The sequence below is a fragment of the Dipodomys merriami genome, unplaced genomic scaffold (assembly GCF_024711535.1).
Source record: "Dipodomys merriami isolate MVZ:Mamm:240054 unplaced genomic scaffold, mDipMer1.0.p SCAF_1175, whole genome shotgun sequence".
NCBI lineage: Eukaryota > Metazoa > Chordata > Mammalia > Rodentia > Heteromyidae > Dipodomys > Dipodomys merriami.
Genome location: NW_027202466.1, coordinates 162,058 through 182,531, shown reverse-complemented (window position 1 = coordinate 182,531; position 20,474 = coordinate 162,058). Strand labels below are relative to the sequence as shown.

General features: G+C 60.9%; 1 protein-coding gene across 7 annotated transcripts in view; it reads right to left on the bottom strand.

Moving 5' to 3' along the window:
• Nucleotides 1-20,474, bottom strand: part of LOC138822917 (regulator of G-protein signaling 12-like) — a 74,861-nt gene that overhangs the window by 38,934 nt on the left and 15,453 nt on the right. For 4 of the 7 annotated variants that reach the window (XM_070015887.1, XM_070015889.1, XM_070015890.1 and 1 more), the window contains one exon: nucleotides 17,115-17,231. The exons of 2 other annotated variants lie outside the window; for them this stretch is intronic. In XM_070015887.1, coding sequence (XP_069871988.1) covers nucleotides 17,115-17,231 — 117 coding nt within the window. Of the gene's footprint in view, nucleotides 1-11,197; nucleotides 11,364-17,114; nucleotides 17,232-20,474 lie in introns of those variants that run through there. One more of the 7 variants, XM_070015891.1, reaches the window with a different exon arrangement.

The following is a 20,474-nucleotide window of genomic DNA, read 5'->3' as shown; positions in this document are numbered from 1 at the left end:
ATGGTCCACGGAAGAACAGAGCCCAGGTCCAGGGGAGGCTGGGAGCTGCCCAGGTAGGAGGGAGCGGCCGTGAGTCAGCCCGGCAAGAGGCACCTCCACCTCCGGGCGGCTCCACCCAGCAGGGGGCCTGGGCCGGCCGGGAGGAAGTCCACGTCATTTTCATTTGCAAGGAGCAAATCCCAGCACGTCCCACATCTCAGCTCTGTGTCTGTGTGGAGGGGCTCTGGGCACGGTGCGTGGGGAGGGGCGGGGCGGGGCGGGCGTGCACCAGGGCAAGCCCACACCAGACTCCAGCCTGCAGGGCCCACCAGCATCACCTCCACTCCACCCTGGGCGGCCCAGCCCCTAGGGGCGGAGCCGCCAGGCAAAGGCAGGGTCAGAGGCGGGACAGTGGGCAGGGCCCGGACAGGCGTCCAGGGGGTGCAGGGGGTGCAGGGAAGAGTGGGATGGAGGCCGGGGAAGGGCAGGCTGCACAGAGCCGAGTCCTCCAGGACAGGCTGGCTTGCTGCGGGGAAGGCCAGACAACTCTGAGGGGCAGCCCCCCCTCCCCGCCCCGGCCGGTGGAGAGCTGCGCCACGGCAGACATGGCACCGGGTTGCCCTTCAGAGGGTCAGGGGATGGCAGCCCAGGCTGGGACGGGAAGGACAGGATCTGGAGACCAGCCAGGCCGGGTGGCGGGCATCCCAGGTTGCCAGGGAGTGCTGGGGGGTGGGGGAGGGAGGGCCTCCTGCTGGTATCCACACCCAGCGAGCTCCGGAGCTGGCAGAGCAGCAGCGGGGTGAGGACATCACAGACCAAGACCACAGGCGGCTGTGCTGCGGGGTTGGTGCACCCGGGTCGGCTGGCACGCCAGGGCACCTGCTGTCCCCAGCCCTGGGGAAGCCCGGGACCCGCACGCCCAGGGCTGGCCTTGGCACAGGGGGCTAGAGGACAGAAGCTGGGTGCCAAACCAGAGGCCTCTGGAGGTCTCGCTGGGCCTTCCCCACATCCAGGCCACTCGGGCAAGGGAGGCGTTAGAGTTCTAAAACAGAATGAGAAAGGCACAGAGGACACCCTGGGAGGCAGCCTTACACAAGGACCGTGGCACCCGCCCAGCCACGGGCAGGCCAGCCTCCATCACACTGGGAAGCCTGAGCCTGTGCCCTGAGCTTCAAAACAAGTGATCCAACAGCAGCGCTAAATACTTCCCACCGGACCCCAGCCTGCAGAAGGCAGCCCTGGCCTGCCCTGCGGGCTGACACCGCGTCCCGATGTGACCCATACCGCAGGGGCCCGAGGTCTACCAAACAACCACTCTTCCCCCAACCAAGGGCACAGAGGAGGAAGGACTTCCCAACAGCCACACTCCCAACCCTCACGCACCCTGGAGCAGGGCCTAAAGCCCAAGGTCCCAAGCCAGGGGCTGGTGGCTTGTCTGTGACTCTAGCTACTCCAAAGGCTGAGATCTGAGGACCGTGGCTCCAAGCCAGCTTGGGTAGACAAATCTGAGATATTCTTAGGTTCAATAGCCAACAAAAAGCCACAGGTGGCAGTGTAGTTCAAAGGAGAAGAAAGATGCAGATATGCAAGAAAACCACATGCAATATTTGCTGCAATATTTAAAAATTGCAAATGTCAGAGCAGAGAGATGAAAGGTGAGGGTCTGGAAGGCAGGGCCACACAAGACATCCCGCCTCGCTGAGGGCCCGAAAGAGGAGGCAGAAGCTGGTGGGCTGGCTCAGCGGGGGTGTGGGGAGGAGGGGTGGTCTGCACTCTGCAGGGGTGTGGGGAGGAGGGGTGGGCTCTCTCTGCAGGGGTGTGGGGAGGAGGGGTGGGCTCTCTCTGCAGGGGTGTGGGGAGGAGGGGTGGGCTCTCTCTGCAGGGGTGTGGGGAGGAGGGGTGGTCTGCACTCTGCAGGGGTGTGGGGAGGAGTGGGCTACACTCTGCAGGGGTGTGGGGAGGAGGGGTGGGCTCTCTCTGCAGGGGTGTGGGGAGGAGGGGTGGGCTCTCTCTGCAGGGGTGTGGGGAGGAGGGGTGGGCTCTCTCTGCAGGGGTGTGGGGAGGAGGGGTGGGCTCTCTCTGCAGGGGTGAGGGGAGGAGGGGTGGTCTGCACTCTGCAGGGGTGTGGGGAGGAGGGGTGGTCTGTACTCTGCAGGGGTGTGGGGAGGAGGGGTGGGCTCTCTCTGCAGGGGTGTGGGGAGGAGGGGTGGGCTCTCTCTGCAGGGGTGAGGGGAGGAGGGGTGGTCTGCACTCTGCAGGGGTGTGGTAGGAGGGGTGGGCTCTCTGCAGGGGTGTGGGGAGGAGGGGTGGTCTGTACTCTGCAGGGGTGTGGGGAGGAGGGGTGGTCTGTACTCTGCAGGGGTGTGGGGAGGAGGGGTGGGCTCTCTCTGCAGGGGTGTGGGGAGGAGGGGTGGGCTCTCTCTGCAGGGGTGTGGGGAGGAGGGTGGTCTGCTCTCTGCAGGGGTGTGGGGAGGAGGGGTGGGCTCTCTCTGCAGGGGTGTGGGGAGGAGTGGTGGGCTCTCTGCAGGGGTGTGGGGAGGAGGGGTGGTCTGCACTCTGCAGGGGTGTGGGGAGGAGGGGTGGGCTCTCTCTGCAGGGGTGAGGGGAGGAGGGGTGGGCTCTCTCTGCAGGGGTGTGGGGAGGAGGGGTGGGCTCTCTCTGCTGGCTGGCCTGTGGAGACCAGCCCAGTAAGAGCTGCAGTCTGTACAGGGCTGGCCATGTCGGCCAGGCGCCCGCTCACTGAGGAGACAAATTCAGGAGCGCGGCTAAGCGGGGAGCTTCACTCCGGGAGGAGGGGTCTGTGGTAGAGTGTCAGCCGAGACCAGGCCAGGTGAGCACTGGACGCTGAGTTCATTCCAGCCGAGTGTGGGCACAGATAGGCACACACACGCAGCACAATCACCTGACCTGACACAGGCTCTCTCCTCTCAGCTCCCGCCTCACCACTGACCTCTGACCCCAGGGACTGTCCACCTCCACCAAGCTGGACACAGCCCATGTTACCCCTCTAGGGTCACATCCCTGCAGAAAAATAAGTGACAACTTTTTCTAAGAAGTTAATTCGCAAGGAAAACTTCCCATTACCGTGCGTCTCACCGACCTGCCCGGGGCTGACCGCACGCCCGAACGCACCCTGGCGGGACGGTGCCGCGTGTCACAGGAGCCTGAGCCCTGCGCTGGGCACACGGCAGGCTGGCACGGCCCAGAGCGAGGACGCCCAGCAGCGTGGACACGTTCCTGGGGGCGGGGCTGCGTTCTAGCAGCCACGCCTGCTGCCGGGACTTTACCTGGGCATGCAGGTGCCGGGGCCGGCTACCGAGGGGCGCCAGCCAGGGGCCTCCTGTTTACGGGGGCAGGCCTCGGGCCCGGGGGCAGGCGGAATGAGAAGGCGGGGGGGAGGCCAGCGGGGCCCAGACCAGCCCTCATGCTGCCCGTCCGCCTAGGCCTGGTGTGCAGCTGTCTCTCAGCTCACAGGCCAACACTCGGAAGCCGTCACAGTCCCAAGGACAGCCCTCACCCACAGTTCCGCCGGGACCGTGGGGCAGCCACGCACGCAGTATTGCTGCACTGATGCGTTTCTGTAGTGCGGTGGAACGCACCGCAGGTCGCCGTGCGCAGCACTGTGCACCATTGCGTTAGCACTGCACACCGAGGGCAGCACCCCACAGCGCGGTACGCCAGTGTTTTAGTACTGCCAGCATCACCTCTAGGCCCTTTTGGGATTTTCCTTTCACCAGGACCAACCAGAACCACAGAGGAGGCTTCACAGATCTGACACGGACCAGAGCGATAAGACCCTGAAATTCTTTTGAAAGAGATACATTTCATTCTTGGTTTGAAACTTTTTTTCTGTCCCTCGTGGGGCCTGAACTCTGGGCCTGAGCGCTGTCCCTCAGCTCTTCAGCTCAAGGCGAGCGCTCTACCACTTAGCCACAGCGCCAGTGCCAGTTTTCGGGCTCCTCAGTTCTCAGCCTCCTGAGCAGTTAAGATTACAGACATGAGCCACCAGCACCGGCCTGGTTTGAAACTTTCAATCTTACGTCATTAACATAACTGGAAAAAATAAAGTGATTTCACAGCACTGTCATAAATATGCCCACACAGGAGCATCCGCGGCGGCAGCGGTCAGTGCCACGGAGGGGGTGGTTGCGGCTTTCCTTTGCTAGATACCAATTACAGAAATTGAAGGTGTACAGCACAGCGTTTTGATACCCTACACACTGCAGTACAATTACCACCATCAAGATGATAGCACGTCCCTCCCACACACGGAGGTTACCTGTGTGCACACAGTACTCAGTACTCAGTACAGAGCACTGACTAGCACTTGCTCATCAAGTGTGAACTTGGACCCACAGCTCCTCCACCCCACCTGACGGCCCGGGGACCACCCATCTCTCTGCTTCTAGGACTCATCCACATATAAGTGGATGAGAAGATGCAGTGTTTGTCCTTCTGTGTCCGGCTGACTTATTACACTCAGAACACTGCTTTTTTTTTTTTTTTTCCCTCAATGCTGAGTCTTGAACTCCAGTCCCGCACTCCCTGGGTGGGTGCTCTACCGCCTGAGCCACACCGCTAGCCCTTATGCTTCAGGTCTTTTCTGAAGAGGGTCTCAGTGCAGCCTACCACACCATCTCCTATTACACCTCAGACACACCCGGCGTGACAGGCACGTACGCTGCGCTTTTAAGTTGGCGGGGATGTGGTCTTGTGGACTATCTCCTGGGATGGCCTGAACTGCAATCCTCCAGATCTCTGCCGCCCAAGTAGCTAGAATTACAGGGGTGAGCTGTACTGAACATGGAGTGCAGCTGTCTCCGGGAGATGCTGACCTCCTCCTGGGGGGCTCCTCCTGGGGGCTCCTCCTGGGGGCTCCCCCTGTGGAGGACACAGGCACTCCGGGTCTGGTTTCCCAAGGATCTTCACCTGGTGTTCACAATGGCTGTGCCGACTGCCACTTCACCACTGGTGAGCACGCCGCTCCCGCGCCCCCGGCCCCCAGCAGGTGCAGGGGTCACAGCTCACGGGCATCTGTGGCAGGCCCACGGAGGGTACGTGCAAGCCTTTTTTGGAGAAACAGCCTCTCGGGCCCTCTGCCATCCGGTGGTCGGGCTGTGCCGCCGCGGCCCTCAGGGGACAGGGTGTGCAGACACCCTCTCTGGTCCGGCGCGTCTCGCTTTGTTGGCAGTGTCTTTTGCAGGCAGCAGTCTCCGGCCGGACGCGGCCTCCTGGTTCACCTCTGCTTTGGTTTTCTGCACTTTTGGTGTCATATAAAAACAAATCATCACCAAGACCCTATGTCTTCTAGGAATCGGATTCATTTTAATTCATTGTGAGTGGCTTTGTGTGGTGTGAGGTAAGTATCTCATCTAAGGACTTTGGAAGGTAAGTACCCCAAATTTCTTGCATACTTGGACCACTATAAGCACTTTTTTTGGGTCAGTCTTGAGGCTTGAACTCTGGGCTTGGGCACTGTCCCTCAGCTCTTCAGCTTGAGGCAAGCACTCTACCACTTGAGCTACAGCACCACTTCCGTTTTCTGGTGGTTTATTGTAGATAAGAGTCTCACAGACTTTCCTGCCCGGGCTGGCCTTGAACTTTGATGCTCAGATCTCAGCCTCCTGAGTAGCTGGGATTCCAGGAGTGAGCCACAGGTGCCTGGCGTTTATGAATCTTTTCTATAAATAGCCTTTCTGATGTTTACTATTCTGTTATCTAGTGTGGCTGGGTTTGGTAATTTATTTTCACTAGCCAGCACTTCTTAGATTCTTCCCACATCTATACATTTTATTTACAAAAAAAAGAACAAAAATTTTAAAGTACAACCACAAAAACAAAGAAAATGTGAAAAGACCCCAGTAAATTAGCATTATTCTGTGCTTATCGTTTGAAAGGCTCTGAAATTAAACAGCTCAATGAATTTCTCCAGCGTGATTCCAAGATTAGAATTTAAAGTAAATATATTTCTTCTTTATTATTTATTTATTTTTATTTTTAATTTTTGATGCTAGTCCTGGGGCTTAAACTCCAACAATAGGCACTGTCCCTTAGCTTTTTGGTTCAAGGCCAGCCTCTATCACTTGGGCCACAGCTCCACTTCCAGGTTTTTGGTGATTACTTGGAGATAAGAGTCTCACAGACTTTCCTGCCTGGGCTGTCTTTGAACTTTGATGCTCAGATCTCGGTCTCCTGAGTAGGTAAGATTACAGCTGTGAGCCGCCGGCATCCAGAAATATATTTCTCCTTTAAAATGTTATATTATAAGAAATATATTTCCACGTCTGCTGGCGTGCGGCTCGCTCCCCAGGCCGGCCTCAGACACTCACATCTTCCTCTACCTTGAGTGGCGATCAAGAGCTCCTCGGCAGACTGGTGCTGCCAGCGCCTGCCTGGTCCGTGTTGGTCACCGGGTTCAAGCCCCAGCACTGGCCAGCACCTCACGCATTCTGTCGGAATTTTATTGTGAATCGACGTTTTGAAGATTTTAATAATTTGTATTCATCAGTGTTACATGATGAATATAATCTTCACCAAGCCTGTTCTCCAACCTCAGCAAAAGGAATTACTAGAGCAGATAATCCGTATGCACTGGTGGAGGCTGTGATACAAACTTTCTATTTTTAGACACCAGCAAAATTTCCTGCCTTGGACATAAAAACTACTGAGTAGCCGCATGAGAGTCCCGAGAACGAGAACAGAGGTTTGCGGGACGCCGATGCACCGAATAAGAAGACAGCAGATCTAAATGATGAAAACCTTAGGAGTTCAGCAGTCCAGTTCGCATGCATTTATTCTAAAACCGCCCTGTGCAGTTTGGGGAGTCTCAGTGCCTGCGGGATGAAATACCGAAGACAGCGGCTCATGTCTGCGTGTGTGCATCTGTGCACGTGCGCATCTCTGCGTGTGCACGTCTGTGTGCACCAGGTGATGTGGGGTTGCACCCCGCCCCACGGCTGCTGTGCAGGACCAGCCCTTCCTCTGTCCTCCCCGCCCTCCGTCAGGAGGCGCGGCCCACCGCGCCCTCGCTGTCACAGCCCCACAGCAGCACCGACGTCTCCCCTGGGAAGCCCCGCTGCCTCTGGCCAGCCCTGCTGTGGGGACAAGCCCGCACCAGCTCGAAGCCTGCTCTTGCAGACCCACGGCCCGCACGCCCACCCTCTGGCCGGCAGAGCAGGAAGGGCTGATGCACAGCCAAGCTGGGACTCGAACCCTGTGCCCGAGCCCAGGCACGCTGGCATGAGCACAGAGTTTGCAACCACAACCCATGCTCCACTGCTCTCTTCTGTTCACATACACAAGCACACACCTCCATAAGCACACACACACACACACACACACACACACACACACACACACACACACACACACACTCTTTTATTTAATAAGCAAAGACAATTGGAGAAGTCCACACAGGACACAGTGGAGGAGGCACACATTTCCAGTCTACTCTTGGGAGCTGGGTGCAGCTTAGGAGGCAGCCATCAAGAGGGTTACGGCCTGAGGCTAGTCCAGGCAGAAGGTTAGTGAGACCCCATCTCGCAGTAATTCTGGGCATGGTTGTGGATGCCTGCCAGTCAGCTATACAGGAAGATCATACAGAGTCCAGGCTACCTCAGGCACAAACATGAACCCTAACAAAAAGCTAACGAAAGCATGAAGGACTTAGCTCAAGTCTAGCAAGTATGAGACCCCGAGCCAAACACCAGTACTACCAAACAGATCATGAAAAGGAGCGCTGTAGCCAAGTGGCAGAGTGGCCATGCAGTGGCACTACAGGTGCACACGGGAAGGCACCGGGGCCGGGGACCAGGCGTGGCCGAGGAAGGGGGGCCTGCCACAGAGAGCTTCCCCCGCGCCTGAGCCCCGGCCGGTGCCCCCTCACCTCTGGCCGAAGCCCAGGCCTCTCCCGAGACTCAACAGCCACGGAGCAGAGGCCACGACGTGCAGCCCAGGGCCACACGGCCAGGGCGTCTGCGGACGCTCCCTGCACAGCGGCAGCCAGGCTGTGCCCTGCACCCTCTGGCCCCTGGGGAGGACTCACAGCCCAGGGGATACCCGCGGGAGACCAGCACCGGCTTTCCTCCCGGCCGCGGAGCCTTGGCTGTGGCATCTGCAGCTGCCTCCCCTGGAGGCCAGCCTCCCGCCCGCCAGGCAGGCCTCCGTCCTCTCCCACGAGCCCCCGCTGTCCAGGCCCACCGCAGGGCTCTGGCAGATGTGGGGTGTGTGCGGGGTGGCCTCTGTGCGGAGACGGGCGGGCAGCGTGCGGGGCAATGCAGTAGCGCCCCCCACACGCGTGCTGGACAACGAGGCCCCGCGGGTGCGGCCTGCCCGTGGGGTCTGGAGAGGGGCCCACAGACGCCCGCACACGCAGCAGCACGCAGGGCGAGGCGGGAGCGTGTGGGGAGAGAAGGTGCTGTGCATCTGGGGCAGATTTTCAAGGTCGAGCCCGCGAGCTGCCGGCAGCCGGCCCGAGCCGCAGCTCCACGCCGTCCTCCCAGGGGCTGGGAGCAGGGGTGAAGGCCCAGGAGGCGGCGGCGCTGGGGCCTCACAGGCCTCCCCAATGTCAAAGGGCACCTTGGGGGTCAGGTCGGAAGCGCTGACAATGAAGTTGAGGAAGTCTAGGGTAACACATGTGCCAACAACACACAGGGGAGTTGGGGGACGGCTGAATGAAGGGGGGGAGCGGCCGGGCCCAGGAGGGCGGACGGTGCGGGGGGGGGGGGGGCGCCAGGTCTCCTCCGGTGGCCCTGGTCAGCTCCGCCGCGGCAGGACCCGCAGCAGCCTGACACCAGAGGGACAGGAAAGGCGGTCACGGGTGACGGGGAGGAGGAACGAAGAGACTCAGCCAAATGCGAGGCGGCGGCGAGCCTGGGAAGCAGGCAGGGCCGCCGACACGTCCCCCCACCCCCGTGGCACGCGGTTTTTCACGCCCCACGGCCGCCCCGTCACCCTGCTCACCGTGCCTGTAGCCCGTCGCGCGCACGCGCCGCGGGGGTCTGTGGCAGGATGGCCCCGGCGAGGCCCACGCTGCCCACGCAGGCCCTGGGAGGAGGCAGGGAGGGAAGCCGGGGCAGCTGGTCCCGTCACAGCCCCGCCCCTCGACCCCTCTTCTCTCACCCCCCACCCTTCCCACGGCCCCACGCCTGCCTTCTGCACGCCTCACGCACCTGTGTGGCCGGCAGCGCTCTCCGCAGGCCGGGCCCACCGACCCCCGTGACCGTGAGGCCCGCACTGCCCAGAAAGAGCATTCCGCTTCTCCAGTGGTAAACGGAGATGAGGGACTCACGGACGCTCCTGCCCGGGCTGGCTTTGAGCCACAATCCTCAGATCTCAGCCTCCTGAGTAGCTAGGATGACAGGTGTGAGCCACCAGCGCCGGCTTCTAGTACAGCCCTTCCATATTTTCAAATATGAAACAGAACCTAACATGCGAAGGGAGAGAGCCCCTCGCCCTCTAGAAAGCTCTCTCCCTGACTGCTCCAAGCTGACAGAAGCAAAGTCAATCCAATCATACACACGGGCAGAGTGTATTTCAGGAGAAGGACAGGGTAGCTGGAGGATCACCAAACCACCACCTGCCGGCCACCCCCGCCTGCCCTGGCGCGGCAGCACCAGCACGGCCCAGACATCTGAGGGCTGAAGAGAAACAGAGACACCCCCCCCCCCACAGTGGCCGTGGAAGATGCCTCACCCCTCAGCTGGGCCTTCGGCTCCCCAGGCCGCTGGCTCTGCCCCGCCCCGAGGCCGAGGCCAGGGGAGAGTGGGCGGCGGCTGGGCAGGCTCACACAGGGGGCGGGCTGGCGCTGTGGGAGCGAGGGCTGAGTCTGCGGAGAGGCTCTCGGAGCCCTGAGAGCAGCCAGGGCCGCGTGTGTCCTGCCCGAGGGGGCTGAGGGAGCTGTGGCCAGTGTCTACGGCCAGCCAGAGCCTCGAGTCCTCCCCACTGCCCATGCCCCCCAGAGCGTGCTGGGCTCGCAGAGGGGGCAGGGGCGCCGGCACCTGCGCACGCGCACACGGCATCGAGACCCCCCCCGGGGCCGCACACCCGGGACAGGCACGCCAAGCCCAGCCTCGCATCCTCTCCCTCTCCCTCCCACGCGTAGGGGTCGTGCGATGGCCATCCCGAGTGGCCAGGCCAGGGGCCAGAGCTGGGACCTTCCCCCCCTTCCACGGCAGCCGGTGCAGTGAAGGGAGAAAGTTACGGGCATCTTTAAATACAACCTTCCCGGCCAGGCTTCAGCTCCACACTGAACAGCTATCTGCCTGTTTAAACATCTGGGAACACTGCAAAAGGCAGGTCAGATTTACAGAGGGAAAGAAAAGTCGGGTCTGTCTGCACGTGTGACTGACGTGGACATGGCAGCCCCTGGTTCTCGATCCCCCGGTGCCCGGCACGCACCCTTCCAACACCCCAGGGGACACCGCCGTCCCAGAGGCCGGCCGGCTCTGACTAACGCACGCGCTGGAACCCCTTCCATCCAGGCCCCCACACCATTCAGTTCCAACCAGTGGTTTCTCCTGCAATGCTCAGCAGATGACTCCAATTAGATGCTAAGAAAACATCCTAAGATGAAGCAAGTTCCAGACATGAACCAATTAAAAATCAGTACCTAGCAATTAGTAACCATCTCCTGTACATAATGTTTATCTTTGCATCAACACAGCAAAGCCATGGAAGAAAAGTGAAGATTTTTATCTTTTTATTTACTCTTAAGCTTTTTAAACACATTTTATCCTATGCTCAACTTCATAAACTCATATAACAACCAGTCATTAAGTATATTCACGCAGTAGAACCAACTCTAAAACCTAAGCTATAAACTGGCAGTCTAAAAAATCATGAGAAATATCAGTGCTTATCTAGTTGAAATTTCCTATTTCAACCACATTGACTCACATCTTTAAGGTTTTAGGATTACTATGATAAGGGAAAGGACGTTTGGCAGTCTCTGGAAGCTAGGAGGATTTGAAGTGACCCCCTGGGGAGCAAGGCAGGCCCTGCCCCGGCCCCAGCCCCCAGCCGGGCTCTTAATCCACGCTGTGTGCTCTCAGTTCCTTGAGACAGAACCAAGAAAAGCAGCTTCCGCTCTCCGCTTAAAATCCTTGGGAAATTCCCCAGCGGCCATTCAGAGAGCCAGCTTCAAACAAAGCAGTGGCCAAGATGCCAAGTTCTCCTACAACGCTGGGGGGAGGGGAGAATCCCAGTGAGAATCACTTACCTGCTGGCCTGTAGAAACATCGGATTCATCTGACAACGCTTTTTCCAAATTCATCTTAAGACAGGAGAACTTCAGTACTGTGCCAGGCACCAGATCGAAGGCGCCGCTGGGCACGGTGCGCCCGTGCCTGTCAGAACAGCGCAGGCATTTCAGCACGGCCCATGTGCTTCCTCCGTAACCTATGGCAACAGGAGGGGGCGGCCGTGGTCTGCAGAAACCCCGCCCGCCCTGCCCCGCACTGGGAGCACGTGGGGGAGACAAGTCTCAGAAGGGGCACCACAGCTGCCGTGATCTGCTGCTCAGCCGCACGCTGCGCTCCCCTCGCAGAGTACCTACAGCTGCCGCCGGTTCCATGAGCAGCCTGCCACACGTGCACACGCAAACACACACGTGTGCACACACACACCCTCCCCGCCCCAGGTCCTGAGAACCTCCACTTCATCGATGGTCCGTGGTCGGCTCCAAAGCAAGCAAGCAAGCCGGAAGATGCCAGAGCCAGCGCCCCCACCCCCCACCCCAGCCTCCACCTCGCTCCCTCCCTCCCCCTCCACCGGGAGTTCCCCCCCCCCCAGACCCCAGCCTCCACCTCTCGCTCCCTCCCTCCCCCTCCACTGGGAGTCCCCAGGCTCGGCCCCCCCCCCCGTGCCCCTAGCTGCAGCTCCTCACGGCAGGGGTGCGGCTCTGCTCCCAGGCGGGCGGCCCCAGTCCCAGGGCAGCTGGGCCAGCCTTGGGTCTGGCGCGGCCTCCGGCCTCCGGCCTCCCCCTGGCGGTGGTGATGGGAAGGAGCAGTGAGCGCAGCGGGCGGGCGTTCCTCCACAGACAGACAGACAGCCGTTCCATCTTCTCTGCAGCGAAGGGGAAGGGGCGTCCACCCCCACCCTCTCCCCAGCACAGGGGCCAGGGCCGCCCCACCCTGGGCCCGGAACCTGCGCTACCACCGCCTCTGGCCGGGGTCGGTGCCGTCCCTCCTCCTGCCTCAGGCACACCTCGGCAGCAGCGTCACCGCCACCTTTCCTGACGCCGCTCACACCTGCCTCTGTCTCAAGGTGGAGCCCTCCCCAGGAGGCCCCAAGATGGGCCGCGGCGCCTGGGCCTCCCTTCCGCGGTCCCCTTCCCCCGTCCGGTCATCTCAGCACACACCATGGACCCAGCTGCAGCTCCTGCCACCGCCCTGCATTAACCCCGCTGCCGGACTCCCTCCTGAAACCCCAGGGGCCTGCCCTGAGCTGAGCGCAGAGGCTGCCGCATGGGGCCGGGCCCAGCAGCACCCTCCAGTGACCACACAAGGCCCAGGCGCAGGGCTGAGTGGGGACTGCGGCCACCCAGAAGCAGGTCACCTGGGTCATGGTTTTAGTCACTCGGTGGATGCTGGGTTGTGTCCCAGCCCAGTGTGCTCAGTGAAGGACCCGAGGAGAGACCCGCGGCTTGCCATGTTGTGCGCACCCTCGGGCCGGCTGGTTCTCTCCTCCCTCGAGGTTGGCCGGGCCCGCGTGACGGGGCACTGCGGGTCAGTCTTGGAAGGCGGAGGCAGCGCCCAGGCCTGGCCCAGCAGCCTCGGCCTGAGATGAGCTCAGGGGGAGCTGCCGGTGGGTGGGGGACCTCGGGGGCACGCACATGGCCTCGCAAACAAACCTGCAGCCACTCCAGACACACGGCTCCACACTGAACAGAGAGCTCACACAACTCACAGTGCCAGAGCCACAGGGACTGGAGTGAGTGACTGACCTCATCACCTGTAGGAAGAAGCGCCGGTAGGCGCCCGCTGACCCCGCTGGCCCCCGCTGACCCCACGCGTCCTTGCCCCTGCCCACCTGGCGGTGACTCTCAGGCTCTTCTGGTCCCACATCTCCCTAAGGCAACGCTCCCGTTGTCTGCCCATCAGTTCTGCTCAGAGCCTCACCAAGTGGACCACCAGCTGGAGACGAGCCGGTCTGACCCGCTACCGCCTGCCTGCCCCCTCGCTGCCTCCTTCCTTCCCTGGTGCCCCAGCTCAGCACGAGCCCCTCCCCGCTGCAGAGTGCCACCCTCCACCGCAGGGCGGCGCATACTACCCCGGGCACACGGTGAATGTGCCTCCGAGTTATCGGATCTTAGAGAGAATTTCTCAAATAAATAAAAGTAGACCAATACAGGAAAACTTTTTAAGCCAAATTCCCTTGGAAACAGTGAAGTACAAATTTTTAAATGTGTAAGAGCTAATTTGAAACATCTGCAGGACGCGCCCCCCTCCCCACAGGAGGCTGGGCTGGAAAAGCAAACCAGCCAAAGCGGCAGGGAAACCCTGGCCTCCTATCTTGTGTTCTGTCCCTGTTTGCCAGTGCTTGTGACTGACGGACACGAGGCATCAAAGCAATTCACCGAGGCCGTCCTCTCCCCCTCCCCCACCGCCTCTGTCCAGCTCCCTTCTGCTTCACACTGGAGCAAGTGTCCAGTAAGTTCTGACCAAGGTTCAAGCACTACCTAGGCGCCCTCTACTGCCCAGTGCAAGTCACTACCAGTCTCTGCAAACAGCACCTGGCCTTGGGTGTAGAGCAGCCCAACTCCTCCAGCCAGGATGCTCTGGGACCCAGCAGGATGCTCCGGGGCCCAGGAGGATGCTCCGGGGCCCAGGAGGATGCCCCAGTGCCCAGGGGGATGTTCCAGTGCCCAGGAGGATGCTCTGGGGCCTTGGTGCATATAAATAAAGTCTTCAAATGCTAGAAGAGTGGCCCGGAGCAAGGCTGAGGCATAGGAGGGCTTTGAACACGTTGAGTCTCGGGTAGCTCAGGGCACACAGGCCTCATGGGCCTGGGCATTTCAAGCCAGGGCAGGTCAGTGTCTGGGGAAGGTATAGGGCGGGGTGTCTGCTGAACAGTCTGGAGCAGGCGGGAAGGTAGGTGCTGCTTTCTGACAGCAGCACCGTGCCAGCTCTGCTACTGGGGAGTGTGGGGCTCACGGCAGAAAACACAGGCCTTCTCCACGCAGGGCCCACAGACACCCCTTCAGCTTTTCAGTCTTGCAATCCCGCACCCGGCCTGCGCCCGGCAGCTGCTACTGTGGTTCCGATCATGGCCTTGGATGGCCTGCAGGTAGACAGGAGGGGACACAGGGTGGGTCCCCAGTCCCAACTGCCCTTCAGCCCGGTCCCCAGCCCCAGTTCTCTCCTGGGATCCTCTGGGAATGCCCACGTCGCTCAGGAACGGGGCTGTCCGGTGCAGTGGCTCCATCCTGGCCCCTCCCCAGGAGCAGACCCCACCCATGGCCATGCCCAGCTCTGTGCGGCCTGTGACCACACCCAGCCACAGGCGCCGAATCCCCACGCCTGAGCCAATGTCCCCCAGATCACACTCAGTACAGTCAGCACCAGCTCAGTCCTCCCTCTGGCACGTCCTGTCCTAGGACTGGAGCTCGGCATGAACACCTCGCCCACGGTCCTTGTGGCACACACAACCATCACACTGCCATGTGCCACGACTCTCACACCTGGAGGGCGGGCTCTCTGCGGCAGGCCTGGCTTCACCAACGCTGCCATAGCCGGAGCAGCCTGGGGACAGGAGTCTGAAGTCAGGTGACCAGACCCGAGCCCTGGAGGGCTGCCCTGCCAGAAGTTTGTAAAAGTCCGACACTCGCCCCAGGAAGGTCTCGGCACACAGAAGCAGCCATGGCCCCGAAGCCCCGGGAACATGGCTTCCACCTCCCCCGGCCACCACCAGCTGCAGGCAACGAGTGGGGCCTGGGCAGGAAAGGGAGGCGGCAACATAGTGCTAGAGACTGCTGCAGTTGGGGGTCCCAGAGCCGACCAAAACCCACAGCAGGCAGGGGCGGGGCCTGCCCCAGGCCACAGGCAGTCTGGGCTGCACACTGAACACACATTGGATGCATGCAAGCCCCAGCTGCACGCCCTCCACACACTGAATGCACACTGGACGCAGGCCCCGGCTGCACGCCCTCCACACACTGAATGCACACTGAACGCAGGCCCCGGCTGCACACTGAATGCACACTGGACGCAGGCTGGGGCTGCACACCCTCCACACACTGGATGCACACTGAACGCAGGCCCCAGCTGCACGCCCTCCACACACTGAATGCACACTGGACGCAGGCTGGGGCTGCACACCCTCCACACACTGAATGCACACTGGACGCAGGCCCCGGCTGCACACTGAATGCACACTGGACGCAGGCCCCGGCTGCACACTGAATGCACACTGGACGCAGGCTGGGGCTGCACGCCCTCCACACACTGGATGCAGTCCTCGCATGTCAGCCTGGACACACGTGTGCTCAGCCAAGGCACGCGGCATGCTGATCCCGGGCCGTCAGCCCTGCAGATGTAGCCGTCTGTGGTCCTGGGACAAGCCGGGCAGCAATGCCTCCTGCGCCGGGTGGGGCAGGCTGCAGGCCACATGCCCCTGGCTGCAGGGTTGCCCCACTAGGCCAGGCAGGCAGCTCACGGCCACAAGAGGAGGAAGGGGAGTGAGAAGGGGAGCCAAGGGGTCAGCTCGGATACCGGGAAGACAGAAACCAGAGCCAAGGAGTGTCCCGGTCCTCTTGACCCAAGGCAAGGCTCTGCAGAGACCTGTGGGCAGGGCGTGCAGGCTGGCCACAGGACCAGGAGGACCAGGGAGGCCGGTGCAGGAACGAGTGGGACATGGACCGGCATCACCACGGGGCAGCACGCCACGGCACGTGGCACGCAGAGAGTGAGCCGCTGTGTGCCAGCCTGGCCTGGCCTGGCAGTCTTCGGTCTGAGCGACCTGCTGGCCAGAGGTCTCCATCGCTAGCCGCAGCGCCTCTCCACTGCCCCCGTCCCCAGCTGGCCATCGGGGGCAGGGCTCAGCACACTCACTGCACCTTCTGGGTCAGACTCAGATCCCCAAGGCCAGCCACACCCCAGGGAGCGGAGCCGGGTGTGACGGTCGGGAGGAGGGCCGGCGCAGCAGGATGGCTCCTGGCACCTGCCAAGAGTAGCCAAGCACGGGACAGCAGGACAAGCTCACAGGCTTCCCCAGAAAGAGCCCTGCAAACAAGAGTGGCGGCCACACTGGCATCCTCAAGCAGAAAACTAGGAAAAGTCTAACCCTCAACTCTGACAAAACAAGAAGTCACACATGCGGCAGAGAGGCCTCGGCCTCATGGCACTCAGCCCAGAGCGGCCCAGATCCCATCCGCGTCCAATAACGTAGCCACGCTACACAGGTATGGTAGCACACACCTTCGATCCGGCACTCAGGAGCTAACTCAGGAGGATTGTTCCAGGTCAGCCTAGGCTACAGTGCAGAAGAAAAAAAAAAGGTGGCCATGTTTACAACCCACTGCCAGGCAGTTCCAAGACAACACGGGCTGCACTGCGCTGGGAGCCCAGGCTGCGGGCAGGCCCTGCACACGCTCGGAGGCCGAGGAACAGGCCAGGGGTCGGCACCGACAACTCGGGGTGGCATCAGAGTGGTCCCCACCCCCACAGGGCAGGGGCCCGGGCCTGCAGCCGGCACCCTCTCAGTCCAAGAACACTGGCACTGAGTGGCCCATGCACGTGGGTGAGACCTGTATACAAGAAGGGTATGCAGGGGGCCCAAAGATGGTGGTTAATCAGAATGTCAATGCACACAGGGTGCAGGTGACACCCGCGATGCGATGCCAGTCCAACAAGGGACAGAGGCGCATGGAGGGGGCAGCACATGCGCGGCAGGAGAAGCGGGGCGCAAGCACCTCACACCTATAATCCTGGCCACCCGGGAGACCGAGGCCAGAGGACTGAGGAGTCTGAGGGACTCTCTCCAATTAACTAAGCAAGCCAAGCAAGTTCAGGCCCCGTCCTGGGGCAAAACACGATGTGGGGGCAGGCGTCCAGGGGAACTCGAAGGGGAGTCGGGCACGTCTGTAAGGCCGTTTCCAGCTCCAAAACCTCTAGGAAGAAAGAGCCGAGTCTACCCACCTCGAGATCGTCCAGGGAGCGCGTGATGCTCAGCCTCTTGGATCTTCCGAATGACCTCCGGGCGGAGGAGCGCTGTGACGTCTGGGCCAGTCCGATGCCCCGCCCAAACTTGGAGCCCTAGACACAGAGAAGAAGACGTGTGTGTGAGCGTCTGCAGAGCGGGTGCTCTCACCGCAGGGAGAACAGGGCCAGACTCCGTCATCCCAGGCCCTGCTGCCAACGAAGCGCACGTCACACGCTCGAAAACACACTCCAGAGTCGTCCTCTGCCAGCCACCCACTGGTGCCCAGCAGCTGCCTCCAGCACCCCGCCCCCGCCTCCCCACGCCCAGTCCTCCGGGCAGGAGGACCTCAATCGTGTGCACCTGAGGAGTGACGTACAAGCAGAGCCGAGGCAAGGCCTTGGATGTGCTCTTACCAGACTCCCTAAGCGTTCTGTGGCATCTGAAGACGGTCCAGGCCCTGGTCCGGAGCCGGGCTCCTGAGCCCGGAGGGGACGGAGGCCCGCGCCAGGCCTTGCGGGAGGTGGTGAGGCGCTCTGGAAGGCTCGGCCCCACCCAGACGACGGGAGAGGCACGGATCCGCACCTGCCGGTGTTTCTCCCCCGCTGCCTCGCCCCCGCGTGCTGTAGGTGGCACACGTTGGCCATTGTGATGCCATCAGTAGATTTTTCTGTCCCATTGTTCATGCTGGTAGAATTTTAAATTTCTAACCAAACAGTCTCAACCCTAGACCACATCCTCCCTGAGACAGGCGTGGACGCGTCCAACCCCGGAGGCTCGAGGATCGCGCCAGACCGCCGTCCCCACACACAGCGCCAGGCTGCGCCTCTGCCGGGTGAAGATGCACCCCAACCCCAGGGACCCAAACAGTTTCCATCACGTCCGCCTGCCAACAGAGAACGCACTCGATCCGCTGTCAGCCGGGCCACTTTCTGCACAGTCCGCTACCGCGGCCCGCCTGGGAGGCAGCGGCTGAGGAAGCAGGCCCTGGGGAGGACGGCGGGACCCAGGGGACACAGACCGCGCCTCCACTCGGAAGGCCACCGCACACCACTCCATCCTGCGGACTGGAGTTTTAGAAAAACCACAGGACCACAACTACGCAAGCGTACTCTGTGCTCGCTACACCACGGCCCACGGTCCCTGTGGGGAGATGACCCAGAGAGCTGCCCTCTTAGCTGCACACGCGGCGAGAAACACGGAAGGAGGGGGAGGGGAATCCCGCATGCAATGCCTCCCTCTCACCCCCTCACCCCTCTGCCCTGGCCCCGACCGGCCAGCAGCCTGTGGAAGACTGGAGGGACGTTTTCAGCAAGGTGATTAAAGCAGAGCAGGCAGACTTCCCTCCTTGGGCTCTAGGAAGGAAAAGTCAGAGAAGCACTGGGAGACGACCTTCAGAAAGACAGAGCCGACGACAGCACCGAGAGCCACCAGGGGCAAAAGCACAGCTGGGAAGGGTAGCAGGACGGGGATCGGTGACGAGCCCGCCCAGGCCGCCCTGGCCACCTCTGCAACACGACGCATGTCTCCTGCAACGCATTCCCCAGCACAGGCCCGAGGGACACCCGTGCCCGGGGCAGGCTCCCGCCCAGGGCAGCGCAGCGCGGGGGCGGGACGCCACAGGCACTCCGTCGGCCACCAGAGGCCGCCAGTTCTCAGCTCGGACACAGAGAGCGGCCGTCTGCACACCCAGCCAGGGCTCGGGAGCTGACGGCCGGCAGAGGGTGACGCCCATCAGTGAGACCCTCATGAGACCTCCGTGCTTGTCCAGAACACATTTCAGAGCAGCCCGCAGCTCCATCGCACACTGCCTGCAGGCGGGCACGGGCCTGGCGGCCTCACCCGCTAACGACGCCGTCCCAGGCACTCTGGGAGGCAGGGCGCACGCAGCGGCGGCAAGCAGCCTGCCTGCGGACAGGGCAGGCTTCAGGTGCAGCCCAGGCACAGGTCTGCGGCAGACGCAGTGGCTTCTATGGGATGGAAATTAAAGACAGTTGGGACCATGGGGGGGCGTGGTAGATGTCCGAGCCCCCGCCCCCCAGGAGAGAATCGTGTCAGTCAATGGAAGAGAGGGGGTAAGGAGACTCCAGGCATGCTGCACGTGGAAAGCTCACCGCCGGACACTCACTGCTCGGGGCAGCGAGCCAACCCAGAGCTAACTCGCTCGACTGCTGCGCCGACACAGCCTCCTGAAGACCTACACATACACCTGTGTGTGTACAGGTATGTATATGACCCACTTTCTATAAACCCTCATTGATTGATTGATTGAACTCAGGGCCGGGCACTGTCCCAGAGCTTCTTTTGCTCAAGGCTAGCACTCTGCCACTTGAGCCACAGCGCCACATCCAGCTTTTTCTGTGTATGTGGTACTGAGGAATGGAACCCAGGGCTTCATGCCTGCTGGGGAAGCACTCTACCACCAAGCCAGATTCCCAGCCCCAACCCTCCATATTTATTCTTTCCTTTTATCCACAGTAGGATTGCTGTCTTGCTCTTTTTCTTTCTACCTCTAATCCACCCCTAATCTAACCTTCCACCTTACCTATACGATCTACAGACTTACTCAGTAACTGCCCAACCCAAATATTCATTTTTCCTAGGTATTTTTGTGTGTGTGTGTTATGCGTGCATGTACGTGTATCTCGTGCTGTTCTGAGCTTTGCTTGGTCAGTTTTTTTCCTGGTCGCTGTTTTATCCAGTTGTCACGTGCTGACCTCCCCCCCCCTCCCACCCGTTCCTTCCCTCCCGTCTGCCTGCACACCGGTGCTGTTATTGTTACTCCACTGTCGCCCTGGTTAATCAAGCTCTTCCTAGGACATAGAACTCAGGGCCTGGGTGCTGTTGCTGAGATCTTTTGCTCAAGGCAAGCTCTCTACCATTTTTTTTTTTTTTTTGGTCCGGTCATGGGGCTGAACTCTGGGCCTGGGCGCTGTCCCTCAACTCTTCAGCTCAAGGCTAGCGCTCTACCACTTAAGCTACAGCGCCACTTCCGGATTTTTTTCTTTTTGCTTACGTGGTGCTGAGGAATCGAACCCAGGGCCTCGAGCATGCAAGGCAAGCGCTCTACCACTGAGCCACCTTCCCAGCCCTCTCTACCATTTTTAGCCACAGCTCCACTTCTGGTTTTCTAGTGGTTCACTGAAGATACGCGTCTCCCCATAGCTTTTCCTGCCCAGGACTCAGCCTCCTGAGCAGATATTTTTATATCTACATTGATCTAGAGACACTGGAGCACTAGAAGGGTCTCACCTGCATACGGACTGTCACGGATGGGAGGCTGTGTTTATCACCTGCAACGTCTGGAGCAGAACTGAGAAGACTCTGTACTTTGTATCTGGGACATCAAAACTGACTGT